Source organism: Patiria miniata, unplaced genomic scaffold (assembly GCF_015706575.1).
Source record: "Patiria miniata isolate m_02_andy unplaced genomic scaffold, ASM1570657v1 HiC_scaffold_20, whole genome shotgun sequence".
Lineage (NCBI taxonomy): Eukaryota > Metazoa > Echinodermata > Asteroidea > Valvatida > Asterinidae > Patiria > Patiria miniata.
The window spans coordinates 28,291,486-28,318,243 of record NW_024037059.1 but is presented as its reverse complement, the minus strand read 5'-3'; the positions used below and the strand labels follow the sequence as shown (position 1 = coordinate 28,318,243).

The window sequence follows — 26,758 nt, the reverse complement described above, 5'->3', positions numbered from 1 at the left end:
TTATTTATTCTGACCAAACGGACACAAAAGGAAATTTCTAATTGGACATATTTCCAAGACTCTGCTTTGTGAGTTGGAAGCCATATAACTCATGTATATTTACCTCTGTTGCCATGATTACTAGTAGGAGACGTATGCATCCCCATTGTAGGCCAAACACTAATAAATGATGTGCAACTCCTTACAAAGCAGCGTTGGTAAGATATTGCATCTCAGACCTGATCAGTCAAAGTAGCCGATAGCTTTTCTAGTTTTATATGTGAGGCATTCTGGCAAAATGAGACGGAACTTTGCACATGCCTTAGTGGAAGAAAATACAAAAATCAAATGGGAATGAACTTTGTTTGTGCACCTTTATTGATATTTGTAATCTTTGATATGTGAACTACACGTAATTTAGAGAAAAACATAAACATCGTGGAATAAAAGGGTTTTTTTTAGGAAAAACAATTGGTATCTTTCCTTTTCACAAATACAAAAGTCAATACTTTAAAGGCCTTTTTTTCTCAGTAGTTTCTCTTTTCGACATGTCGATTAATGTGAAATTTAAACAGCCATAACGTGTCAGAGGGGTGTTTTCACAAAACATGAAGTAAATGTTGAACAAAATCGTTGAAAATTTGTGATTTTTTGACTTGATTTGAATTTTTGGCTGAAAGATATTAATGAAATTGGAATAAAGAAAATCTGCTGGCCGGTTGTAAACTGGTGGCCAGGTCCTAAGCTTGTTTTGATTAAAAACTAGATTGAGATTAGGCCTATTTTACAAACGGAAAAGAAAATTGAAAAGTTCTAAAACTGAACGAAATAAAGTTGTAATTAAAAATATTTCCGCAAGCACAAATTGAAATGGATACATTCACGCAATGTATTCTATGAGGACTACTATTAAAACAAAAAAGTTCCTTTTTTTTCATTATGTCGAATTGTTTGCCCAAATTTTGTGATTGTCTAAGTGGTTCAGTTGCATATGTTGACAACACAATTTTTGTGAATGAAAAATACAGATAAGTGTAACTATTTTCCAACAAGCGCAAATTACAAAAAGACATTAGTTTAGAACTAAGTATTCTATACGGAGTACCTCATGCCTCAGCAATCTTTTTCATTATTATATTTTAAAATTGTTTTTCATCTTCTAAAATTGTTTGCCCAAAATGTACGATTGCCTTAAATTGTTCAGATGCATATTCACAGTACTGTCTACATGATACCTTGCTTTTTTGAGTGATATAATTTACAATCAAAGAAAAGAAATTACTCAGTGTACTTATTTCTTGATGAGCAGTCAGTGTTTTTGTCGACACTTTAAAGTGCAGCTGTGGTGCTGGTCGTTGGCAGATAACAGGAGAGAGATCGTCACATGGAACGTCATTCCAACCAGATTCTCCCGCTGCTGCACAATCTTCCTTTCCCCAGCCATTACTAGGTTCACCATCCCTCCAGTTTCTGTACTCCACATCAGTAGTGCCATCTTGACACACCCATGCACCTGGCACACAGAGAATATTAATGTCTGGTTTTAGTTATTTGGTTAGAAGTTTACTGTGAAGCTGTAAGAAATGAGAACCATTTTTGTTTGAAGTTTGAAATCTTAACAATGTCATTTCTTTCCTTTCCAAAAGGAGAAAAAAATTGTTTCCTATGAAAAACTTGGAAAATTGAATTTATTCATTCATTAGTTGACAAACCTTCAACTTGCTGATCACTACAGTTGATCCAAAAGTAGTCGATCAGGTTCTTGAGAAGGAACTCAGTTTCTTCCTGAGACTGTGGCATGACCAAGACACTTCCCATCTTGATGCACTCTTGTTTTGCCTCAGCCCATGGTAGATTCTCGCTGAGTTGCTTGTAGCATGTGTCACCCCACTGGCTCCAAGCAGGAGGACACGCCCCTCTAATGGAGGCACCACACCTCTCATTACCACCAGTACATCTGATCATAAGACGAAGGCTTATCAAGCCAACGATGAGACGTTTTGGCAACATCATTTCAAGATGTTACCTCACTAGTGCTCAGTGTAGATATGAAGCTACGCTCTCACTGTCAGCTACTGTTTGTACCCTATTATTGCCGGAGCTATTATGCTCATCAAGAGCTACCGTCAATATTTTCTTCCAATATTAAACCTGCCCTTCAAGTTGAGTCTTTTGAATAAATGTGTCAAGCTATATATTGGCTTGACCCAACTCATCTTCAATGCATTGTATCGGCCAACAGACTTCAACAGAGATTTGTTGTTTCGGTTAATGAAGATGGACTCACTCTTATGAAGCTTCTGCAATTTTGTCACAGATGCTCCACATCTTTTGCTGGGTCGTTATTTTCTACTTTGTATCAAGTGACTGGCTGAGTTACTGACTGGTAGATGATTTCAGCAGTGATCTCACTAGATTGCTTCGGGTTGTTAGTATTTCGTTGAAATTTGACACTCGCCCTTCACTTGGAGTTTTAATTGATGGTGTGCAGCTAGTCTTTAGTGCGTTGTATCAGTCAAGGCATTTCATCTTAAACTTGTTGTATGAGTTAATGAAGATTGACTCACCGTTATGAAGCCTGCTTCAAACTGGGTCGCTAATTACTGCTTCTTTCTTTGTGTGTGACATGTCATTACTGCGCTGAGAAGCTAATCAAGTGGTTGACCAAATTTAAAAGGTTTCAGATTTCTTGAGTGACTTCAATGCCACAAGCCAGACAGCACAAACGTTGCGCATGTTTAGTGTTTAAATTGTACATAGACAAAACGCCAGTAATTCTAGAGGGGAAGTCACGTGATCTACACTTCAACACCTGCACGCCAAATTTGGATGAAATTGGGTATGCTTCTTCCGTTATATTTTGTCATTTTGTGTAAGTTTGCCCACCAATACAAAATGATGGCGAAGGACATTTTCAACAACGTATGTGACCATAGGCGTATTCAAGCAAATTTGTTTTCTAAACCCAACCCCCCCTAAAAAAAGGAACATTTGTGGGATTTGTTAATACTTCCGGAATCAGTGCGTGCTGATGCTTAATCGTTGTCTGAAGTTGCAAATGTTTTATTGGTTATCCACAATTACAATGTGTAAAAGTATTACAGATGTTTAAACAAGAACTGTAATTTCTATACCACAGAATTAGTGCACAACTTGGCGTTAATATAATGTTGTATTTGGTGGTGCATAAGGTATTTTTAAACATTTGTTCTGTTTGTTTGAGGTTCATGTTACAAAGTTAACACTGTAGCAGAACTGATCCGGTTTTAAAATTAAAGTGAGAAAAAGTCTTGATAAAAACAGAAATCTGTGAAATTAACGAAAACAGATACTCTACTCAGAAAAGGGTGTTGCACAATCAAAGATATATAAAAGACTCAGTATATAACTTGACTAAATACTGCAGCATCGAAATTGTTACTTGTTCATTTGGGATTATCTTATAGAAGGAAACAAAAATTGAAAAGTTCTGAAACTAAAAGAAATAAACATATATAATAATGATATTTTCCACAAGGACAAATTTAAAACGATACACTCATACAATGTTTTCTGTGAGGACTTTCAACAAGATTTTTTTAAAAAATGACTTGTTTTTTTCATCATCTCAAATTGTGTGCCCAAACTTTGTAATTGTCAAAGTGGTTAAATTGCATATTTTCACAACGGTTTCTGTGAATGAAACATTCAGAAAAAAGTGAAACTATTTTCCAAAGAGCACAACTTACAAAGATACATGTATTCTATGAGAAGTACCATATGCAGCAGCATTTTATTATTATAATTATATTGTTAAAGTGTTTTTATCTTCTCAAATTGTATACCCCAAAATCATCATTGTCCAAATGGTTCCATCAATCGAGTGCATATTTGCAATACTGTCTATATGATTCCATTCTTTATTTTTTTGGGGGGAGGGTTGTTGAATTTGATTAGCAACCAGCTGTTTGATGTTACTTAAAAGTACAGCTGTGGTGCTGGTCGTTGGCAGATCACAGGAGCGAGATTCTCACATGGTACATCATTCCAGTCACCGCTATCTCTCATTGCCCCACAATCCTCTCTGATACCATTGCTAGGTTGCCAATTACCCCAGTTTCTGTACTTCACGTCAGTAGTGCCATCTTGACACACCCATGTACCTAACACACAGAGAATATAAATACATGTATCAAGTTCATTTTGGCTTCAATTTTACTGTGAAGCTTTAAGGATTGAGAATCATGTTTGTTCAAAGTTTGAAATACTTACTGAAATTACCTCTCTTTCCAAAGGAAAAGAAACATTATTTCCTATCAATAACTTGGAAATTGTTCAAACACAATCAGTTGACAAACCTTCACATTAACAAATTGAAATAGAACTCGTGCAATTTTGAGGCGTTCTATTTTGACAAACCTTCAACTTGAAGATCATTGCAGTTGATCCAGAACCAGTGGTGCACGTTCTTCAGAAGGAAGTCAGTTTCCTCCTGAGACTGTGGCATGACCAAGACACTGCCCATCTTGATGCACTCCTGTTTTGCCTCAGCCCATGGTAGATTCTTGCTGAGTTTCTTGTAGCATTTGTCACCCCACTGGCTCCAAGCAGGAGGACACGCCCCTCTAATGGAGGCCCCACACCTCTCATTACCACCAGTGCATCTGATCATAAGACAAAGGCTTATCAAGCCAACGATGAGACGTTTTGGCAACATCTTTTCAGATGTTACCAGACTGGTTCCCAGTGGTGAAATGAAGGGTATTATTGTCTTCTATCCTTTATTATAGTAGTGCCCTTGACGATGCTGTAAATGTATTCTGCCTCAATGCACACAAAGATAATGGTTTATTCAATGGGACACATTAGCAATATGCCTTTGGAACACGTATCTGATACTTGTTTACTTGTATTGCCATGGTTACCACAATTTCACCTGCATAACGAGTCCTTTTACAATTAGTGGCTTGTTAGAAAGAGAAGGCTGATTTTATTGCTCCATAACAATCTCTTGTATTGCTTTATGAATAAAAGCTTAGATGCATGGTTGGAATATGCAAGGTATATTTATTGCATTTTGCTGAGGCATCAGAAAATGCCAAATTTGTCATTGGATTCTACCCTCAAAATTCATACAAATATATTTTAAATGCTGAATATCTCAGTGGTATGTTGTGAAGTTATAGAGCTCCTGTAAGTTCCTGTATACCCTCATGATACAAACAAGATCACATAGAAGGCCTTGCCAGTTCTCATACCACCGACATACTACCAATAGTAAGATCTACAGTCCAAGCATTTATCCATCAACAATTCAACATGAATAAACCGCCTCCCTCAGTCATCAATGCCAATAATCTGGAGATGTATTTTAATCCAAAGTTTAGGCCCAAAACTCACGGGCGACGCACAACTCCTCATGAAGCATTGTACCAGTGCAAGAGTTTCATCTCCGACTTTATTAACCACAAATAGAGCAAAGACAACATCGAGCAAAAAGAACAACTGTTTAGTACAAATATGCTGTGAATTTCAGCAAAAATAAAAGTTGTGCATTTAAAAGTCACAAAGCCTACACAAATGATCAACTGCACTAAAAATGGACATTAGTCAAAAAAGGAATTATGCGTTATTATATATGTCTTATATTTAACTGAAAAAGTATAGCTTTGTACAATAGAACTTGTTATTTTTCAACAATTTGAGTCTAAATTAGATTGAAAATGTTAACAACAATACAGTGTGACAATTCAGTTGGTAATCTAAAAAAAACATGTGTATTAAATCATGGTACCCATCTTCATGGATTAGGTTCATACTAGTCTTGATCCAAGACTGAGGTGGTTTTTTTATTCCCTTATTTTGCAGCCAGTCCCGTGACAACGCGGTTAAGTTGCGGCAGTGGTGGAGGTCTCTATCAACAACATGAATCAAATCCAGTCTTGAAAATATTGGCAGCGCTACCCAGGGTATTCCGAGCATACCTCACATGCATGCATTAGCTTGAATACAGCGTGCATGCGGTATGGTCGGAATGCCCTGGGTAGCGCTGCCAATATTGCAAAGACTGGATTTGATTCATCTTGTTGGTATTGACCTTGCTTGTCACGGACGGGCTGTACTATACGGCGAATAAAAATCCAAGTCTGGTTTTGTACCAAGACGACCGGTAGGTTCATACTATCAAGGTACATGTAACACTCACAGTATACTGATTTGGCTGAAATTAAAAGTGAGATAAAGAATTGAAAGAATTATTCTACTAACTCAGAAAAACATGGCTCCACAAGCAAAGATATTTGACTTGTAGTATTTTGTACCCTTGGACTAAGTACTGCAGCATCAGATTTTGCATATTGTTATGTTAACCGTTTGTTGCATTGCTACCAAATATCCAATTGCCCCCAATGATTTAATTGATTAATTATTCAGAACACTTCATCAACTACATTGTACATAATCCATTTTATGTTTGATTTTTTTGTGATAAATATTATGTGATCAGTGTGATCTCTCAAAGCTTGGAAAAGAAAACAAATGAATTCAAAATTAAATTCAAATTTCAAAGCAAAAATCTGTGTGGCCAATTGATACATTTGTTGCCCAGGCAACACTGAACATTGAAAATGAGGAACTAAATTGAAAATCTGTGAAAATGAACAAAGATATTTATCAATCAATAACGAACAATTGTTTCCACATTTCTTTTCTCAAGTATTTTATAAGGACTACCATCAACGAAACCATTTTTTCCATTTTTTTTGTCCTAAAGCTACGATGGTTCAAAGAGTTCAATTGCCTATTCACAATGCTTTCTACATGATTTCCTTCAATTTTTTTATTTACTTAATTAAGTAGGTTTGTGAGCTTTACTTTTTGTGAGGAGTGAGTCTTTTTGTTGCCATTTAAAAGTGCAGTTGTGGTGCAGGCCGTTTGCAGATAGTGGGAGCATGAAACTCACATGATACATCATTCCAACCAGTTTCGTCTGCTACTGCACAATCCTCTCCTCCCGCGCCATTATTAGGTTCCGCAGGCTCCACCCTCCAGTTTCTGTACTCCACATCAGTAGTGCCATCTTGACACACCCATGTACCTGACACACACACAGAATATTAATGTCTGGTTTTATTTGGTTGGAATTGAAGACGTGAAAACCATGTTTGTATGAAGTTTGAAATGTTAATAATGAAATGACTTTCCTTTCCAGAATTAAAAAAAAACGGTTTCATATGAATGTCTTGGAAAATAGAATTTATTCATTGTTAAAGCAATATAAGTTGACAAACCTTCAACTTGAAGATCATTACAGTTGATCCGAAAGAAGGGGGCCAGGTTCTTCAGAAGGAACTCAGTTTCCTCCTGAGACTGTGGCATGACCAAGACACTTCCCATTTTGATGCACTCCTGGTTTGCCTCAGCCCATGGTAGATTTTCGCTGTGTTTTTGGTAGCATTTGTTACCCCACTGGCTCCAAGCAGGAGGACACGCCCCTCTAATGGAGGCCCCACACCTCTCAGTACCACCAGTGCATCTGATCATAAGACAAAGGCTTATCAAGCCAACGATGAGACGTTTTGGCAACATCATTTTCAGATGTCACCAGATTGGTTCCCAGTGGTGAAATGAAGGGTGATTTTGTCATCAATCCTTTATTGTAGTAGTGCGCTTGACGATGCCGTAAATTTATTCTGCCCCAATTGACACAAAGAGAATTGTTCAATTGGATATGTTAGCAAGCCTTTGCTGTGTGCCTTTATAACACATTTCTGATGCTTGTTTACTTGAATTGCCATGGTTACCACGATTTCTATGACTACAAGCATCGGTACATAAAATCTGTTGTATTCATTTATTCATACATTTATTTCAATATTGCTAAAAATACCAAACACAAAATGAGTCGATGAATAAATATAATAAATTAATCAACAAGTAATGTAAACAATTCAAAAATGGCTTCACGGATGAAAGCTTATGCTCATGGTTGGAATATACAAGGTACCGGTTCTGCATTGAGAAGATTCATCAGAAAATGCCAAATTTGTTTTTGGATTCTAGCAAAAAACCTCATAAAGGTGTCCATGCATTCACAGTGCTATACACAAATAGAAATATGGGTAGTTTGCGGCTCAAGTCAACCTTATTTCCAGGAACATACTTTGAAATCTAGAATAATATCTGATGAAAGTTATTTTTTTCCCCTATTATTGTTTTGAGTTTTAGACCGAAATAAACTTGTAGTCCCGATTTTGCCTTGGAACCTTGCAGAACCCAACAAGTTTTGAACTAATCACAATTCCTGTCAAAGCAAGTCAGATAGCCCTAATGAATATTGCCCCTGTTTTGGAGTGGAGAAGTTATTAATTTTTGCCAGTCAGCTTCCTTAACAAACAAATGCTACATTTAAATTTTGAAAGCAACAATCTGTGTGGCCATTTGATACATTGGCTTGTATTGCCCTGGCAACAATGTAAATTGAAAATGAAGAACTAAAATAAAAATTGAAAAACTCTGAAATTGAAAGAAAGATAAATACATAGTAAAATCAGAGTTAATTCCACAGCAAAATTATTCTATATTCTCAAGTGTTCTATAAGGACTACCATCACCGTAGCTATTTAAAGAAAACCTAATTTTTGCCCAATACTTTACAGTGGTTTAAACTGTACAATTTACATTCTACATGGTACCTTTAATATTTATTTAATTAATTAAATAAATAACGTTGTGTGTTTAAATTTTTGATTAGAAATCAGATTTTTTATTGCCATTTCAAAGAAACCATGAGATGAATTTGACACGGGACTATGTTCGTGCAACTTTTTACATCTTAGAAATGCATGAAAACTGTTTGACATTCTTATATTGTTATTTTATTGAAAAAGAACCTTCTTAAACATTAGGCACTGTTCGTGTAATGTCATTTCAGGAAAAACACTGTTCAGTTTAGGGGTTTTCTGTTCAAATTGTGACCCAAACATTTTTGCATACTGAAACATTTGTAAGAAAACTTTGCTCATCTGCTTACCATCTTGTACTGAAATAGCAACGAATCACCAGAGAAAAGAACATTTACGACCGCAAAATGTCCGCAATTCTTTTTGTGTTGAAATAGCTATAAATTGGAGGTTTCTGCCTGAAGTGATATCAAACCTTTGCTTATTACCTTTACATGGTATATACGACTATAAAGGGCCCATTACATGGGCCCTTTATAGGTGCAGCTGTGGTGCAGGTCGTTTGCAGTTAGTGGGAACATGAGTCTCACATGGTGCGGCATTCCAACCAGCCTCTTTTGCTACTACACAATCTTCTCCTCCCCGAAATTATTAGGTTCAGCAGGCTCCTTCCTCCAGTTTCTGAACTCCACATCAGTAGTGCCATCTTGACGCACCCATGTACCTGACACACACACACAGAGAATGCTTATGAGTGGTTTTATTTGGATTGAATTTTACTTTGAGCTTAAAGAATTGAGAAGCATGTTTGTTTTGAAGTTTGAAATGTTGATAATGACATTACTTTCCCTTCCAAAAGGAACGAAAGATTGTTTCTTGTGAACAACTTGGAAATAGAATTCAGTCAGTGTTTAAGAAATATAAGTTGACAAACCTTCAACTTGAAGATCATTACAGTCGATCCAAAACTTGTCGATCATGTTCTTCTGAAGGAAGTCAGTTTCCTCCTGAGACTGTGGCATGACCAAGGCACTTCCCATCTTGATGCACTCCTGTTTTGCCCCAGCCCATGGTTGTTTCCCGCTGAGTTGCTTGTAGCATTTGTCACCCCACTGGTTCCAAGCAGGAGGACACGCCCCTCTAATGGAGGCCCCACACCTCTCAGTACCACCAGTGCATCTGATCATAAGACAAAGGCTAATCAAGCCAACGATAAGATGTTTTGGCAACATCATTTTCAGATGTCATCAGATTGGTTCCCAGTGGTGAAATGAAGGGTGATTTTGTCAATAATCCTTTATTGTAGTAGTGCGCTTGACGATGCCGTAAATTTGTTCTGCCCCAATGGACGCAAAGAGAATTTTTCAATTGGATATGTTAGCAAGCCTTTGCTGTGTGCCTTTATAACACATTTCTGATGCTTGTTTACTTGAATTGCCATGGCTACCACGATTTCTATGACTACAAGCATCGGTCCATAAAATCTGTTGCATTCATTTATTCATACATTTATTTCAATATTGCTGAAAATACCAAACACAAAATGAGTCGATGAATAAATATAATAAATTAATCAACAAGTAACGTAAACAATTCAAAAATGGCTTCACGGATGAAAACTTATGCTCATGGTTGGAATATATACAAGGTACCGGTTCTGCATTGAGTAGATTCATCAGAAAATGCCAAATTTGTTTTTGGATTCTACCAAAAAACATCATAAAGGTGTCCATGCATTCACAGTGCTATACACAAATAGAAATATGGGTAGTTTGCGGCTCGATCAAGTCAACCTTATTTCTAGGAACATGCTTTGAAATCCAGAATAATGTCTGATGAAAGTTAACTCTTTTTTCCCTAGTTTTGTTTTGAGTTTTGGACCGAAATAAACTTGTAGTACCGATTTTGCCTTGGAACCTTGCAGAACTTAACAAGTTTTGAACTAATCACAATTCCTGTCAAACCAAGTCAGATAGCCCTAATGAATATGCCCCCTTTTTTGGAATGGATAAGTTTATAACTTTTGGCCTTCAGCCCCCTCAACAATCAAGTGCTACATTTACCTCTCTACAAATTATATTTTATTAATGTATTGTAAAGTTTTGGAGCTCCTGTAAGTTATGTATACCCTCATGGTACAAACAAGATGCAATAGAAGACCTCACCAGTTCTCGTACCACCGACATACTACCAATAGTAAGATCAACAGTACATGCACAAGCAAATACCCTTGAACAATTCAACACCAACCGCATCAACCGCAATCAATCAATCAACCCCATCCTTCAGTCATCAATGCCAATAATCGGAAGATGTATTTTAATCCAGAGTTTAGGCCACAAACTCATGGACGATGCACAGCTCCTCATAAAGCATTGTACCAGTGCAAGAGATTTCATCTCAGTCTTTATTAACCACAAATAAAGCAAAGACAACAGAGAAAAACTGTTGGCAGTTCAGCTGAAACTGTGTTAACAATTGAGTATAAATTATGTTGTCATTTAGTCACATCACCTACACAAATGATCAACTCCACCAAAAATAGATATTAGTCAAACAATGAAATGATGCATTGTTAAAGATGCCTATTATTTAACTGCAAATGTATGGCTTTGTACAATAGAACTTGTTATTTTTCAACAATGTGAGTCTAAATTAGATTGAAAATGTTAACAACAATTCAGTGTGACAATTCAGTTGGTAATCTAAAAAACATGTGTATTAAATCATGGTACTCATCTTTATGGATTAGGTTCATACTAGTCTTGATCCGAGACTGATGTGGAATTTTTATTCCCTTATTTTGCAGCCAGTCCCGTGACAAACGCGGTTAAGTTGCGGCAGCGGTGGAGGTCTCTATCAACAACATGAATCTAATCCTGTCCTCGAAATATTGGCAGCGCTTCCCAGGAAATGCCAAGCATACCTCACACGCATGCATTAAACTTGAATACAGCGTGCATGAGGTATGATCGGAATGCCCTGGGTAGCGCTGCCAATATTGCAAAGACTGGATTTGATTCATCTTGTTGGTATTGACCTCGCTTGTCACGGACGGTCTGTACTATACGGGAAATAAAAATCCAAATCTGGTTTTGGACCAAGACAACCGGTAGGTTCATACTACCAAGGTACATCATAACACTCACAGTATACTGATTTGGCTGAAATTAAAAGTGAGACAAAGGATTGAAAGAATTATTCTATTAACTCAGAAAAACATGGCTCCACAAGCAAAGATATTTGACTTGTAGTATTTTGTACCCTTGGACTAAGTACTGCAGCATCAGATTTTGCATATTGTATTTACCGTTTGTTGCATGGCTACCACATATCCAATTGCCCCCAATGATTTAATTGATTAATTATTCATTACACTTCATCAACTACATTGTACATAATCCATTTTATGTTTGATTTTTTGTGATAAATACTATGTGACCAGTGTGATCTCTCAAAGCTTGGAAAGGAAATACATGAATTCAAAATTAAAGTCAAATTTAAAAGCAAAAATATGTGTGGCCAATTGATACATTGGTTGTCCAGGCAACACTGGACATGGAAAATGAGGAACTAAATTGATAATCTGTGAAAATGAACAAAGATAAATAAACAAATAAAAAACAATTGTTTCCACATTTTGTTTCTTAAGTATTTTCTAAGGACTACCATCAATGAAACAGTTTTTTCCAATTTTTTGTCCAAAAGCTACGATGGTTCAAAGAGTTCAATTGCCTATTCACAATGCTTTCTACATGATTTCCTTCAATTTTTTTATTTAATTAATTAAGTTGGTTTCTGAGCTTTACTTTTTGTGAGGAGTGAGTCTTTTTGTTGCCATTTAAAAGTGCAGTTGTGGTGCAGACCGTTTGCAGATAGTGGGAGCATGAAACTCACATGATACATCATTCCAACCAGTTTTGTCTGTCACTGCACAATCCTCTCCTCCCGCGCCATTATTAGGTTCACCGGTCTCCAGCCTCCAGTTTCTGTACTCCACATCAGTAGTGCCATCTTGACACACCCATGTACCTGACACACACACAAAGAGAATGTTAATGTGTGGTTTTATTTGGTTGGAATTGAAGACGTGAGAACCATGTTTGTTTGAAGTTTGAAATGTTAATAATGAAATGACTTTCCTTTCCAGAATTAAAAAAAAACGGTTTCATATGAATGTCTTGGAAAATAGAATTTATTCATTGTTAAAGCAATATAAGTTGACAAACCTTCAACTTGAAGATCATTACAGTTGATCCGAAAGAAGGGGGCCAGGTTCTTCAGAAGGAACTCAGTTTCCTCCTGAGACTGTGGCATGACCAAGACACTTCCCATCTTGATGCACTCCTGGTTTGCCTCAGCCCATGGTAGATTTTCGCTGTGTTTTTGGTAGCATTTGTTACCCCACTGGCTCCAAGCAGGAGGACACGCCCCTCTAATGGAGGCCCCACTTCTCTCAGTACCACCAGTGCATCTGATCATAAGACAAAGGCTTATCAAGCCAACGATGAGACGTTTTGGCAACATCATTTTCAGATGTCACCAGATTGGTTCCCAGTGGTGAAATGAAGGGTGATTTTGTCATCAATCCTTTATTGTAGTAGTGCGCTTGACGATGCCGTAAATTTATTCTGCCCCAATTGACACAAAGAGAATTGTTCAATTGGATATGTTAGCAAGTCTTTGCTGTGTGCCTTTATAACACATTTCTGATGCTTGTTTACTTGAATTGCCATGGTTACCACGATTTCTATGACTACAAGCATCGGTCCATAAAATCTGTTGTATTCATTTATTCATACATTTATTTCAATATTGCTAAAAATACCAAACACAAAATGAGTCGATGAATAAATATAATAAATTAATCAACAAGTAATGTAAACAATTCAAAAATGGCTTCACGGATGAAAGCTTATGCTCATGGTTGGATATACAAGGTACCGGTTCTGCATTGAGAAGATTCATCAGAAAATGCCAAATTTGTTTTTGGATTCTAGCAAAAAACATCATAAAGGTGTCCATGCATTCACAGTGCTATACACAAATAGAAATATGGGTAGTTAGCGGCTCAAGTCAACCTTATTTCCAGGAACATACTTTGAAATCTAGAATAATGTCTGATGAAAGTTATTTTTTCCCCCTAGTTTTGTTTTGAGTTTTGGACCGAAATAAACTTGTAGTCCCGATTTTGCCTTGGAACCTTGCAGAACCCAACAAGTTTTGAACTATCACAATTCCTGTCAAACCAAGTCAGATAGCCCTAATGAATATTGCCCCCGTTTTTTGGAGTGGAGAAGTTATTAATTTTTGCCAGTCAGCTTCCTTAACGAACAAATGCTACATTTACATTTTGAAAGCAAAAATCTGTGTGGCCAATTGATACATTGGCTCGTAGTGCCCAGGCAACAATGTAAATTGAAAGTGAGGAACTAAAATGAAAATGTGAAATCTCTGAAATTGAAAGAAAGATAAATAAATAGTAAAATACGAGTTAATTCCACATCAAAATTATTCTATATTCTCAAGTATTCTATAACGACTACCATTAACATAGCTATTTTTAAAAAACAAATTGTTGCCCAAAATTTCACAGTGGTTTAGACTGTACAATTTTTACATTCTACATGTTACCTTTAATATTATGATTAAATAAATAACTAACTTTGTGAGTTTTACTTTTTGATTTGAAATCAAAATTTGTATTGCCATATAATGAGATCATGAGATGAATGTTACATGGGAACATGTTTGTGCAACTTTTTACATCTTAGAAATGCATGAAAACTGTTTGACATTCTTATATTGTTATTTTATTGAAAAGGACCCTTCTTTAAACATTAGGCACTGTTTGTGTAATGTCATTTCAGGAAGACACTTTTCAGTTTAGGGGTTTTCTGTTCAAACAGTTTTTGCGTACTGAAACATTGTGAGAAAAAGTTTGCTCATCGGTTTACTGTCTTGCACTGAAATAGCAATGAATCATTAAAAAAAAGAACATTTAGGACCGCAACATGCCCACAATTCTGATAACGTTTGGTGCTGAAATAACGATGAAATGAAGGTTTTTGCCTGAAATGACATCACACTTCTGTTCATGAATATGTAAATTTTTATTAGCATAAAAACGGCCCAAAATAAGGCTAAGTGGGACACAAAGGTGCATTTTCAAGGATTGCATCCAAAACATTACATTGCATGAGCCCTTTATAGGTGCAGCTGTGGTGCAGGTCGTTTGCAGATAGTGGGAACATGAGTCTCACATGGTGCGTCATTCCAACCAGCCTCTTTTGCTACTACACAATCTTCTCCTCCCCCGAAATTACTAGGTTCACCATCCCTCCAGTTTCTGTACTCCACATCAGTAGTGCCATCTTGACACACCCATGTACCTGACACACACAGAGAAAAATAATGTTCGGTTTTATTTGGATTGAATTTTACTTTGAGCTTTAAGAATTGAGAAGCATGTATGTTTTGAAGTTTGAAATGTTGATAATGAAATTACTTTCCCTTCTAAAAGGAAAGAAAGACTGTGAACAACTTGGAAATAGAATTCAGTTAATGTTTAAGAAATATAAGTTGACAAACCTTCAACTTGAAGATCATTGCAGTTTATCCAAAACTTGTGGATCAGGTTCTTCTGAAGGAACTCAGTTTCCTCCTGAGACTGTGGCATGACCAAGACACTTCTCATCTTGATGCACTCCTGTTTTGCCTCAAGCCATGGTAGATCTTCGCTGCCTTGTTTGTAGCATTTGTCACCCCACTGGATCCAAGCAGGAGGACACGCCCCTCTTATGGAGGCCTCACACCTCTCATTACCACCAGTGCATCTGATCATAAGACAAAGGCTTATCAAGCCAACGACAAGACGTTTAGGCAACATCTTTTTCAGATGTTACCAGACTGGTGCCTGGTGGTAAAATGCGCATTGCGTACCCCTTTCTCAGACGTCATTCTTCAGTGCTACAATGGAAGCTGTATGGCAGTTAATTTTAAAGTGTTCACATTATAAGTGTTGCGCCAGTGGATACAAAAAGAATTCACACTTCATATATTTCTGGTGAAATTAATCGATAAACTGCGCTGCGAATTTCATTCTGCCCGCAGAACTCAATTGATACAAAATTCACTATATTTATGGGCATTGAAAGAGGTTGGTTACTACGACTACGGAGGACAGAAGTCTTTGTTAGAGCTTACTACATTGCAAGCCAATATAATTGCAACTTGCATAATATTTGGCTAGTTGTTCAGAACATGATCATGATACTGATAACCTAGGCCTACTTTTATTTTGATAAATCAATGACAATAAATATCCTGTCCCTTCTCAATGCCAATGCTATTTATGCTAAAAAATAAAACGTATCTGTTTCAGCACCACGCGCATGAGGCACATTCTGTAGACATGACCAAAGGGATGTTTCAGAAAACATGAAGAAAATTGTAGAACAAGATTGTTGGAAATTAGTGAATTTTTGACTTGCTTTGAATGTTTTGACCAAAAGGTACTTATGAAATGGGAATAAATATCTGCTTGGATGGTTTTCAACAAGTACGTTCAAAATTGGTGACCAGGTCCCTAGCTGGTATTGAACGTACTTGGTTAAAAACGGCCAAGCACGTGTTTATTCCCTTAGTAGCTATATCAGTGAATGCATTGGGTTCATATTACCAAGTTAACACTGTAACAGAACTGATGTTATTTAAAATTAAAATGAGAAAAAGACTTGAAAGAAGGTGAAATTGTAAGAATTAGACCAAAAAAATCTGAGAAAGGTGCTCCATAAGCACAGATATAACAAATAACTAGGTCTTGACTAAATACTGCAGCATCAGATTTTCATTTATTTCATGCCATCAAATTGTTACATTTCCAATTGAGTTTATCTTACAAAAGGAAACTGCAAGCAGGAGGACACGCCCCTCTAATGGAGGCCCCACACCTCTCATTACCACCAGTGCATCTGATCATAAGACAAAGGCTTATCAAGCCAACGATAAGACGTTTAGGCAACGTCATTTGCAGATGTTACCAGACTGGTTCCCAGTGGTGAAATGACGATTCTTTTCTTTTTTAACCAATCCTTAATTGCAGTAGTGAGCTTGACGATGCTGTAAATATTTTCTTTTCATTAACTAGTCTCCTTATTTATTCCGCACCAACGGACACAAAGGGAAATTTCTAATTGGACATATTTGCAAGACTCTGCTTTGTGAGTTTGAAGCCATATAACTCATGTATATTTACCTCTGTTGCCATGATTACCAGTAGGAGACGTATGCATCCCCATTGTAGGCCAAAAACTAATAAATGACGTGCAACTCCTTACAAAGCAGCGTACCAGGCAAGATATAGCACCTCAGACCTGATCAGTCAAAGTAGCCGATAGCTTTTGTAGTTTTATATGTGAGGCATTCTGGCAAAATGAGACGGAACTTTGCACATGCCTTAGTGGAAGAAAATGCAAAAATCAAATGGGAATGAACTTTGTTTGTGCACCTTTATTGATATTTGTAATATTTGATATGTGAACTACACGTAATTTAAAGAAATAATATAAAAATCGTGGAATAAAAGTTTTTAAGGAAAAACAATTGGTACTTTCCTTTTCACGAATACAAAAGTCAATACTTTAAAGGCCTTTTTTTCTCAGTAGTTTCTCTTTTTGTCATGTCGATTAATGTGAAATTTAAACAGCCATAACGTGTCAGAGTGGTGTTTTCACAAAACATGAAGTAAACGTTGAACAAAATCGTTGAAAATTTTTGAATTTTTGACTTGATTTGAATTTTTGACTGACAGATATTAATGAAATGGGAATACAAATATCTGCTGGCCGGTTGTAAACTGGTGGCCAGGTCCTTAGCTTGTTTTAAATGTACTTGTTTAAAAACTATATTGAGATTAGGCCTATCTTACAAACGGAAAAGAAAATTGACAAGTTCTAAAACTGAACGAAATAAAGTTGTAATTAAAAATATTTCCACAAGCACAACTTAAAATAGATACATTACACAATGTATTCTATGAGGACTACTATTAAAACAAAAAGTTCTTTTTTTTTCATTATGTCGATTTTTTTGCCCAAATTTTGTGATTGTCTAAGTGGTTCAGTTGCATATGTTGACAACACAATTTTCGTGAATGAAAAATACAGATAAGTGAAACTATTTTCCAACAAGAGCAAATTACAAAAAGACATAAGTTTAGAACTAAGTATTCTATAAGGAGTACCTCATGCCTCAGCAATCTTGTTTATTATTATATTTTAAAATTGTTTTTCATCTTCTAAAATTGTTTGCCCAAAATGTACAATTGCCTTAAATTGATCAGTTGCATATTCACAGTACTGTCTACATGATACCTTGCTTTTTTGAGGGTATAATTTACAGTAAAAGAAAAGAAATTACTCTGTGTACTTATTTTTGATGAGCAGTCAGTGTTTTTGTTGACACTTAAAAGTGCAGCTGTGGTGCTGGTCGTTGGCAGATAACAGGAGCGAGATCGTCACATGGAACGTCATTCCAACCAGATTCTCCCGCTGCTGCACAATCTTCCTTTCCCCAGCCATTACTAGGTTCACCATCCCTCCAGTTTCTGTACTCCACATCAGTAGTGCCGTCTTGACACACCCATGTACCTGACAAACAGAGAATATTAATGTCTGGTTTTAGTTATTTGGTTAGAAGTTTACTGTGAAGCTGTAAGAAATGAGAACCATTTTTGTTTGAAGTTTGAAATCTTAACAATGTCATTTCTTTCCTTTCCAAAAGAAGAAAAAAAAATGTTTCCTATGAAAATCTAGGAAAATTGAATTGATTCATTCATTAGTTGACAAACCTTCAACTTGCTGATCACTACAGTTGATCCAAAAGTAGGAGATCAGGTTCTTCAGAAGGAACTCAGTTTCCTCCTGAGACTGTGGCATGACCAAGACACTTCCCATCTTGATGCACTCCTGTTTTGCCTCAGCCCATGGTAGATTCTCGCTGAGTTGCTTGTAGCATGTGTCACCCCACTGGATCCAAGCAGGAGGACATGCCCCTCTAATGGAGGCTTCACACCTCTCTTTACCACCAGTGCATCTGATCATAAGACAAAGGCTTATCAAGCCAACAATGAGACGTTTTGGCAACATCATTTCAAGATGTTACCTCACTGGTGCTCAGTGTAGATATGAAGCTACGCTCTCACTGTCAGCTACTATTTGTACCTTATTATTGCCGGGGCTATTATGCTCATCAAGAGCTACCGTCAATATTTTCTTCTAATATTAAACCTGCCCTTCAAGTTGAGTCTTTCCAATAAATGTGTCAAGCTATATATTGGCTTGACCCAACTCATCCTCAATGCATTGTATCGGCCAACAGACTTCATCAGAGATTTGTTCTATCAGTTAATGAAGATTGACTCACTGTTATGAAGCTTGCTTCAAACTGGGCCGCAAATTACTGCTACTTTATTTGTGTGTGACTGAGAAGCTAATGAAGTGGTCAACACAATTTATAATAGTTTTCAGATTTCTTGAGTGACTTCAATACCACAGGCCAGACAGCACAAACGTTGTGCATGTTTAGTGTTTAAATTGTACATAGACATAACACCAGCAATTCTAGAGTGGAAGTCATGTGATCTACACTTCAACACCTGCACCCAATATTTTGTCTTTCTTTGTAAGTTTGCCCACCAATACAAATTGATGGCGAAGGACATTTTCAACAACATATGTGACCATATAGGCGTATTCAAGAAACTTTGTTTTCTAAACCCCCCCCCAAAAAAAGAGAAACATTTGTGGGATTTGTTAATACTTCCGGAATCAGTGCATGCAGATCCTTATTCGTTGTCTGAAGTTGCAAGATTTTTATTGGTAGTCCGCAATTAAAATGTGCAATAGTATTACAGATGCTTAAACAAGAACAGTAATTTCTCTATACCACAGAATTAGTGCACAACTTAGCGTTAATATAATGCCGTATTTGGTGGTGCATAAGGTATTTTCTAACATTTGTTCTGTTTGTTTAAGGTTCATGTTATGAAGTTAACACTGTAACAGAACTGATCTGGTTTTAAAATTAAAGTGAGAAAAAGACTTGAGAAAACAGAAATCTATGAAATTAACAAAATCAGATAATTAAATTAGAAAAAGGTGTTGCACAAGCAAATATATAGCAAAAGAGTATATAACTTGACTATACAGCAACATCAGATTTTCATTTTAATATTTTATGTAATCAAATTGTTACATTTCCAATTGAGGTTATCTTCCAATCGAAGCGAAAATTGAAAATTTCTGAAACTGAAAGTAATTAACAATATTCTTCACAAGCACAAATTAGAAAAGAAACATTCATACATGTATTCTGTGAGGGCTACCAGGATTTAAATAAAAGTGAACTGTTTTTTTCATCATCTCAAATTGTGTGCCTGAAATAGTGTGATTGTCCAAATGGTTCAGTTGCCTATGCTGACAATGCATTCTTCGTGAATAAAAAACATGGAAAATAAGTTAAACTATTTTCCAACAGCACAAATTACAAAAAGATATAATGTTTAGAACTGAGTATTCTATAAGGAGTACCTCATGCATCAACAATAATTTGTATTATTATATTTTAAATTGTTTTTCATCTTCGAAAATTGTTTGCCCAAAATTTGCGATTTTCCGAATTCTTCAATTGCATATTCACAGTACTGTCTACATGATACCTTGCTTTTTTGAGGGATGTAATTTAGAATAAATGAAAATAAGTTACTGTGTGTACATATTTTTTGGATGAGCAGTCAGTGTTTTTTGTTGACACTTAAAAGTGCAGCTGTGGTGCTGGTCGTTGGCAGATAACAGGAGCGAGATTGTCACATGGAACGTCATTCCAACCAGATTTTCCCGCTGCTGCACAATCTTCTCTTCCCCCGCCATTACTAGGTTCACCATCCCTCCAGTTTCTGTACTCCACATCAGTAGTGCCATCTTGACACACCCATGTACCTGACACACAGAAAATATTAATGTCTGGTTTTATTTGGTTAAAATTTTACAATGAAGCCTCAAAAATGAGAACCATGTTTGTTTGAAGTTTGAAATGTTAATAATGAGATGACTTTCATTTCCAGAAAGGGAGAAAAATGGTTTCATATTAATATCGTGCAAAATAGAATTTATTCATTGTTAAAGCAATATAAGTTGACAAACCTTCAACTTGAAGATCATTACAGTTGATCCGAAAGTAGGGGGCCAGTATCTTCTGAAGGAAGTCAGTTTCCTCCTGAGACTGTGGCATGACCAAGACACTTCCCATCTTGATGCACTCCTGTTTTGCCTCAGCCCATGGTAGTTTCTCGCTGTGTTTTTGGTAGCATTTGTCACCCCACTGGCTCCAAGCAGGAGGACATGCCCCTCTAATGGAGGCCCCACACCTCTCATTACCACCAGTACATCTGATCATAAAACAAAGGCTTATCAGGCCAACGATGAGACGTTTTGGCAACATCATTTCAAGATGTTACCTCACTGGTGCTCAGTGTAGATATGAAGCTACGCTCTCACTGTCAGCTACTATGTGTACCTTATTATCGCAGGGGCTATTATGCTCATCAGAAGCTACCGTCAATATTTCCTTCCAATATTAAACCTGCCCTTCAAGTTGAGTCTTTCCAATAAATGTGTCAAGCCGTTTTGGCTTGACGCAACTCATCCTCAATGCATTGTATCCGCCAACAGACTTCATCACAGATTTGTTGTTTCAGTTTATGAAGATGGACTCACTCTTATGAAGCTTCTGCAATTTTGTCATAAATGCTCCACTTCTTTTGCTGGATCGTTATTTTTTACTTTGTATCAATTGACTGGCTGACTTACTGACTGGTAGATGATTTCAGCAGTGATCTCACTAGATTGCTTTGTGTTGTTAGTATTTCGTTGAAATTTGACACTCGCCCTTCTATTGGAGTTTTGATTGATGGTGTGCAGCTAGTCTTTAGTGCGTTGTATCAGTCAAGGCATTTCATCTTAAACTTGTTGTATGAGTTAATGAAGATTGACTCACCGTTATGAAGCCTGCTTCAAACTGGGTCGCTAATTACTGCTTCTTTCTTTGTGTGTGACATGTCATTACTGCGCTGAGAAGCTAATCAAGTGGTTGACCAAATTTAAAAGGTTTCAGATTTCTTGAGTGACTTCAATGCCACAAGCCAGACAGCACAAACGTTGCGCATGTTTAGTGTTTAAATTGTACATAGACAAAACGCCAGTAATTCTAGAGGGGAAGTCACGTGATCTACACTTCAACACCTGCACGCCAAATTTGGATGAAATTGGGTATGCTTCTTCCGTTATATTTTGTCATTTTGTGTAAGTTTGCCCACCAATACAAAATGATGGCGAAGGACATTTTCAACAACATATGTGACCATAGGCGTATTCAAGCAAATTTGCTTTCTAAACCCACCCCCCCCCCCTAAAAAAAGGAACATTTGTGGGATTTGTTAATACTTCCGGAATCAGTGCATGCAGATGCTTATTAGTTGTCTGAAGTTGCAACATTTTAATTGGTTATCCACAATTACAATGTGTTATAGTATTACAGATGTTTAAACAAGAACAGTAATTTCTCTATACCACAGAATTAGTGCACAACTTAGCGTTAATATAATGTTGTATTTGGTTGTGCATAAGGTATTTTTAAACATTTGTTCTGTTTGTTTGAGGTTTATGTTACAAAGTTAACACTGTAGCAGAACTGATCTGGTTTTAAAATTAAAGTGAGAAAAAGTCTTGATAAAAACAGAAATCTGTGAAATTAACGAAAACAGATACTTTACTCAGAAAAGGGTGTTGCACAATCAAAGATATATAAAAGACTCAGTATATAACTTGACTAAATACTGCAGCATCGAAATTGTTACTCGTTCATTTGGGATTATCTTACCGAAGGAAACAAAAATTGAAAAGTTCTGAAACTGAAAGAAATAAACATATAATTAATGATATTTTCCACAAGGACAAATTTAAAACGATACACTCATACAATGTTTTCTGTGAGGACTTCCAACAAGATTTAAAAAAAAATGACTTGTTTTTTTCATCATCTCAAATTGTGTGCCCAAACTTTGTAATTGTTCAAGTGGTTAAATTGCATATTTTCACAACGGTTTCTGTGAATGAAAAATACAGAAAAAAGTGAAACTATTTTCCAAAGAGCACAAATTACGGAGATACATGTATTCTATGAGAACAACATTTTTTTAAGTGTTTTTATCTTCTCACATTGTATATCCAAAATTCATGATGGTTCAAATGGTTCTATCAATCACTTGCATAGTTGCAATACTTTCTACATGATTTCATTCTTTAATTTTTGGGGAGGGGTGTTAAATTTGATTAGCAGTCAGTTGTTTGGCGTTACTTAAAAGTGCAGCTGTGGTGCTGGTCGTTTGCAGATGACAGGAGAGAGATCGTCACATGACACATCATTCCAATCACCTCTATTTGTCACCACTGCACAATCTTCGCTGGTGCTGCTAGGTTCACCCTTACCCCAGTTTCTGTACTCAACATCAGTAGTGCTATCTTGACACAACCATGCACCTAACAAACACACACAGAATAGTTTTATTTGGCTTGAATTTTACTGTCAAGCTTTAAGAATTTAAAATCATGTATGTATGTTTAAACTTTTAAATGTAAATAATAAAATTTCTTTCTTTGCAATAGGAGAGAAAAATTGTTTCCTTTGAAAATCTCGGAAAATAGAATTCCTTCATTGTTTAAGCAATGTAAGTTTACAAACCTTCAACTTGAAGATCATTGCAGTTGATCCAGAACCAGTAGTACACGTTCTTCTGAAGGAAGTCAGTTTCCTCCTGAGACTGTGGCATGACCAAGACACTTCCCATCTTGATGCACTCCTGTTTTGCCTCAGCCCATGGTAGATTCTCGCTGAGTTTCTTGTAGCATTTGTCACCCCACTGGCTCCAAGCAGGAGGACACGCCCCTCTAATGGAGGCCCCACACCTCTCATTACCACCAGTGCATCTGATCATAAGACAATAGCTTATCAAGCCAACGATGAGCCGTTTAGGCAACATCTTTATCAGATGTTACCAGACTGGTTCCCAGTGGTGAAATGAAGATTCTTTTCTCTCATCAATCCGTGATTGCAGTAGTGAGCTTGACGATGCTGTAAATATTTTCTTTTCATTAACCACATGTAGTCTCCTTATTTATTCTGACCAAACGGACACAAAAGGAAATTTCTAATTGGACATATTTCCAAGACTCTGCTTTGTGAGTTGGAAGCCATATAACTCATGTATATTTACCTCTGTTGCCATGATTACTAGTAGGAGACGTATGCATCCCCATTGTAGGCCAAACACTAATAAATGATGTGCAACTCCTTACAAAGCAGCGTTGGTAAGATATTGCATCTCAGACCTGATCAGTCAAAGTAGCCGATAGCTTTTCTAGTTTTATATGTGAGGCATTCTGGCAAAATGAGACGGAACTTTGCACATGCCTTAGTGGAAGAAAATACAAAAATCAAATGGGAATGAACTTTGTTTGTGCACCTTTATTGATATTTGTAATCTTTGATATGTGAACTACACGTAATTTAGAGAAAAACATAAACATCGTGGAATAAAAGGGTTTTTTTAAGGAAAAACAATTGGTATCTTTCCTTTTCACAAATACAAAAGTCAATACTTTAAAGGCCTTGTTTCCTCAGTATTTTCCTTTTTTGACATGTCGATTAATGTGAAATTTAAACAGCCATAACGTGTCAGAGGGGTGTTTTCACAAAACATGAAGTAAATGTTGAACAAAATCGTTGAAAATTTGTGATTTTTTGACTTGATTTGAATTTTTGGCTGAAAGATATTAATGAAATTGGAATAAAGAAAATCTGCTGGCCGGTTGTAAACTGGTGGCCAGGTCCTAAGCTTGTTTTGATTAAAAACTAGATTGAGATTAGGCCTATTTTACAAACGGAAAAGAAAATTGAAAAGTTCTAAAACTGAACGAAATAAAGTTGTAATTAAAAATATTTCCGCAAGCACAAATTGAAATGGATACATTCACACAATGTATTCTATGAGGACTACTATTAAAACAAAAAAGTTCCTTTTTTTTCATTATGTCGAATTGTTTGCCCAAATTTTGTGATTGTCTAAGTGGTTCAGTTGCATATGTTGACAACACAATTTTTGTGAATGAAAAATACAGATAAGTGTAACTATTTTCCAACAAGCGCAAATTACAAAAAGACATTAGTTTAGAACTAAGTATTCTATACGGAGTACCTCATGCCTCAGCAATCTTTTTCATTATTATATTTTAAAATTGTTTTTCATCTTCTAAAATTGTTTGCCCAAAATGTACGATTGCCTTAAATTGTTCAGATGCATATTCACAGTACTGTCTACATGATACCTTGCTTTTTTGAGTGATATAATTTACAATCAAAGAAAAGAAATTACTCAGTGTACTTATTTCTTGATGAGCAGTCAGTGTTTTTGTCGACACTTTAAAGTGCAGCTGTGGTGCTGGTCGTTGGCAGATAACAGGAGCGAGATCGTCACATGGAACGTCATTCCAACCAGATTCTCCCGCTGCTGCACAATCTTCCTTTCCCCAGCCATTACTAGGTTCACCATCCCTCCAGTTTCTGTACTCCACATCAGTAGTGCCATCTTGACACACCCATGCACCTGGCACACAGAGAATATTAATGTCTGGTTTTAGTTATTTGGTTAGAAGTTTACTGTGAAGCTGTAAGAAATGAGAACCATTTTTGTTTGAAGTTTGAAATCTTAACAATGTCATTTCTTTCCTTTCCAAAAGGAGAAAAAAATTGTTTCCTATGAAAAACTTGGAAAATTGAATTTATTCATTCATTAGTTGACAAACCTTCAACTTGCTGATCACTACAGTTGATCCAAAAGTAGTCGATCAGGTTCTTGAGAAGGAACTCAGTTTCTTCCTGAGACTGTGGCATGACCAAGACACTTCCCATCTTGATGCACTCTTGTTTTGCCTCAGCCCATGGTAGATTCTCGCTGAGTTGCTTGTAGCATGTGTCACCCCACTGGCTCCAAGCAGGAGGACACGCCCCTCTAATGGAGGCACCACACCTCTCATTACCACCAGTACATCTGATCATAAGACGAAGGCTTATCAAGCCAACGATGAGACGTTTTGGCAACATCATTTCAAGATGTTACCTCACTAGTGCTCAGTGTAGATATGAAGCTACGCTCTCACTGTCAGCTACTGTTTGTACCCTATTATTGCCGGAGCTATTATGCTCATCAAGAGCTACCGTCAATATTTTCTTCCAATATTAAACCTGCCCTTCAAGTTGAGTCTTTTGAATAAATGTGTCAAGCTATATATTGGCTTGACCCAACTCATCTTCAATGCATTGTATCGGCCAACAGACTTCAACAGAGATTTGTTGTTTCGGTTAATGAAGATGGACTCACTCTTATGAAGCTTCTGCAATTTTGTCACAGATGCTCCACATCTTTTGCTGGGTCGTTATTTTCTACTTTGTATCAAGTGACTGGCTGAGTTACTGACTGGTAGATGATTTCAGCAGTGATCTCACTAGATTGCTTCGGGTTGTTAGTATTTCGTTGAAATTTGACACTCGCCCTTCACTTGGAGTTTTAATTGATGGTGTGCAGCTAGTCTTTAGTGCGTTGTATCAGTCAAGGCATTTCATCTTAAACTTGTTGTATGAGTTAATGAAGATTGACTCACCGTTATGAAGCCTGCTTCAAACTGGGTCGCTAATTACTGCTTCTTTCTTTGTGTGTGACATGTCATTACTGCGCTGAGAAGCTAATCAAGTGGTTGACCAAATTTAAAAGGTTTCAGATTTCTTGAGTGACTTCAATGCCACAAGCCAGACAGCACAAACGTTGCGCATGTTTAGTGTTTAAATTGTACATAGACAAAACGCCAGTAATTCTAGAGGGGAAGTCACGTGATCTACACTTCAACACCTGCACGCCAAATTTGGATGAAATTGGGTATGCTTCTTCCGTTATATTTTGTCATTTTGTGTAAGTTTGCCCACCAATACAAAATGATGGCGAAGGACAT

The 26,758-nt window shown here is 36.7% G+C and overlaps 9 protein-coding genes across 9 annotated transcripts; all 9 read right to left on the bottom strand.

Moving 5' to 3' along the window:
* Positions 1-4: 4 nt before the first annotated feature.
* On the bottom strand, positions 5-1,995 carry LOC119727966 (lactose-binding lectin l-2-like). The gene is made up of 3 exons (XM_038200049.1): positions 1,692-1,995; positions 1,262-1,492; positions 5-9 (listed from the first exon to the last, which is right to left on the bottom strand). The coding sequence occupies exons 1-3, from the start codon at positions 1,990-1,992 to the stop codon at positions 5-7; spliced, it is 537 nt and encodes a 178-aa protein (XP_038055977.1). The 5' UTR covers positions 1,993-1,995.
* A 1,941-nt stretch (positions 1,996-3,936) lies between these two features.
* Positions 3,937-4,675, bottom strand: LOC119729393 (perlucin-like protein). The gene is made up of 2 exons (XM_038202015.1): positions 4,378-4,675; positions 3,937-4,121 (listed from the first exon to the last, which is right to left on the bottom strand). Exons 1-2 carry the CDS (start codon positions 4,673-4,675, stop codon positions 3,937-3,939), a joined length of 483 nt encoding a protein of 160 aa, XP_038057943.1.
* A 1,862-nt stretch (positions 4,676-6,537) lies between these two features.
* LOC119727080 (lactose-binding lectin l-2-like) lies at positions 6,538-7,657 on the bottom strand. Its single transcript, XM_038198947.1, has 2 exons — positions 7,248-7,657; positions 6,538-7,054 (listed from the first exon to the last, which is right to left on the bottom strand). Exons 1-2 carry the CDS (start codon positions 7,546-7,548, stop codon positions 6,864-6,866), a joined length of 492 nt encoding a protein of 163 aa, XP_038054875.1. The 5' UTR covers positions 7,549-7,657; the 3' UTR covers positions 6,538-6,863.
* Positions 7,658-9,262: 1,605 nt separating this feature from the next.
* On the bottom strand, positions 9,263-13,178 carry LOC119727965 (C-type lectin domain family 4 member E-like; the record flags this gene model as incomplete). Its single annotated transcript, XM_038200048.1, has 3 exons — positions 9,263-9,363; positions 12,537-12,671; positions 12,869-13,178. Coding segments are annotated over 3 exons (546 nt in total), but the record flags the coding sequence as incomplete, so codon positions are not given.
* Positions 13,179-14,846: 1,668 nt separating this feature from the next.
* LOC119727964 (low affinity immunoglobulin epsilon Fc receptor-like) lies at positions 14,847-15,336 on the bottom strand. Its single transcript, XM_038200046.1, has 2 exons — positions 15,231-15,336; positions 14,847-15,031 (listed from the first exon to the last, which is right to left on the bottom strand). The coding sequence occupies exons 1-2, from the start codon at positions 15,334-15,336 to the stop codon at positions 14,847-14,849; spliced, it is 291 nt and encodes a 96-aa protein (XP_038055974.1).
* Positions 15,337-18,079: 2,743 nt separating this feature from the next.
* On the bottom strand, positions 18,080-18,793 carry LOC119727316 (lactose-binding lectin l-2-like). Its single transcript, XM_038199171.1, has 2 exons — positions 18,490-18,793; positions 18,080-18,289 (listed from the first exon to the last, which is right to left on the bottom strand). The coding sequence occupies exons 1-2, from the start codon at positions 18,788-18,790 to the stop codon at positions 18,105-18,107; spliced, it is 486 nt and encodes a 161-aa protein (XP_038055099.1). The 5' UTR covers positions 18,791-18,793; the 3' UTR covers positions 18,080-18,104.
* A 1,660-nt stretch (positions 18,794-20,453) lies between these two features.
* LOC119727379 (lactose-binding lectin l-2-like) lies at positions 20,454-21,143 on the bottom strand. The gene is made up of 2 exons (XM_038199248.1): positions 20,843-21,143; positions 20,454-20,638 (listed from the first exon to the last, which is right to left on the bottom strand). Exons 1-2 carry the CDS (start codon positions 21,141-21,143, stop codon positions 20,454-20,456), a joined length of 486 nt encoding a protein of 161 aa, XP_038055176.1.
* A 1,777-nt stretch (positions 21,144-22,920) lies between these two features.
* LOC119727077 (C-type lectin domain family 6 member A-like) lies at positions 22,921-23,861 on the bottom strand. The gene is made up of 2 exons (XM_038198945.1): positions 23,439-23,861; positions 22,921-23,236 (listed from the first exon to the last, which is right to left on the bottom strand). The coding sequence occupies exons 1-2, from the start codon at positions 23,734-23,736 to the stop codon at positions 23,055-23,057; spliced, it is 480 nt and encodes a 159-aa protein (XP_038054873.1). The 5' UTR covers positions 23,737-23,861; the 3' UTR covers positions 22,921-23,054.
* Positions 23,862-23,871: 10 nt separating this feature from the next.
* On the bottom strand, positions 23,872-25,862 carry LOC119727963 (lactose-binding lectin l-2-like). The gene is made up of 3 exons (XM_038200045.1): positions 25,559-25,862; positions 25,129-25,359; positions 23,872-23,876 (listed from the first exon to the last, which is right to left on the bottom strand). Exons 1-3 carry the CDS (start codon positions 25,857-25,859, stop codon positions 23,872-23,874), a joined length of 537 nt encoding a protein of 178 aa, XP_038055973.1. The 5' UTR covers positions 25,860-25,862.
* Between the last annotated feature and the right edge of the window lie 896 nt (positions 25,863-26,758).

Coding starts and splice junctions, on each gene's coding strand:
- LOC119727966 (XM_038200049.1), bottom strand. CDS start 1,992: ATGATGTTGCCAAAACGTCTCATCGTTGGCTTGATAAGCCTTCGTCTT. Junction 1,493..1,691: donor TAGTGATCAGCAAGTTGAAG/GTTTGTCAACTA, acceptor TCTGTGTGCCAG/GTGCATGGGTGTGTCAAGAT.
- LOC119729393 (XM_038202015.1), bottom strand. CDS start 4,675: ATGTTGCCAAAACGTCTCATCGTTGGCTTGATAAGCCTTTGTCTTATG. Junction 4,122..4,377: donor CAATGATCTTCAAGTTGAAG/GTTTGTCAAAAT, acceptor TCTGTGTGTTAG/GTACATGGGTGTGTCAAGAT.
- LOC119727080 (XM_038198947.1), bottom strand. CDS start 7,548: ATGATGTTGCCAAAACGTCTCATCGTTGGCTTGATAAGCCTTTGTCTT. Junction 7,055..7,247: donor TAATGATCTTCAAGTTGAAG/GTTTGTCAACTT, acceptor TGTGTGTGTCAG/GTACATGGGTGTGTCAAGAT.
- LOC119727964 (XM_038200046.1), bottom strand. CDS start 15,336: ATGAGAAGTGTCTTGGTCATGCCACAGTCTCAGGAGGAAACTGAGTTC. Junction 15,032..15,230: donor CAATGATCTTCAAGTTGAAG/GTTTGTCAACTT, acceptor TGTGTGTGTCAG/GTACATGGGTGTGTCAAGAT.
- LOC119727316 (XM_038199171.1), bottom strand. CDS start 18,790: ATGATGTTGCCAAAACGTCTCATTGTTGGCTTGATAAGCCTTTGTCTT. Junction 18,290..18,489: donor TAGTGATCAGCAAGTTGAAG/GTTTGTCAACTA, acceptor TCTGTTTGTCAG/GTACATGGGTGTGTCAAGAC.
- LOC119727379 (XM_038199248.1), bottom strand. CDS start 21,143: ATGATGTTGCCAAAACGTCTCATCGTTGGCCTGATAAGCCTTTGTTTT. Junction 20,639..20,842: donor TAATGATCTTCAAGTTGAAG/GTTTGTCAACTT, acceptor TCTGTGTGTCAG/GTACATGGGTGTGTCAAGAT.
- LOC119727077 (XM_038198945.1), bottom strand. CDS start 23,736: ATGTTGCCTAAACGGCTCATCGTTGGCTTGATAAGCTATTGTCTTATG. Junction 23,237..23,438: donor CAATGATCTTCAAGTTGAAG/GTTTGTAAACTT, acceptor TGTGTTTGTTAG/GTGCATGGTTGTGTCAAGAT.
- LOC119727963 (XM_038200045.1), bottom strand. CDS start 25,859: ATGATGTTGCCAAAACGTCTCATCGTTGGCTTGATAAGCCTTCGTCTT. Junction 25,360..25,558: donor TAGTGATCAGCAAGTTGAAG/GTTTGTCAACTA, acceptor TCTGTGTGCCAG/GTGCATGGGTGTGTCAAGAT.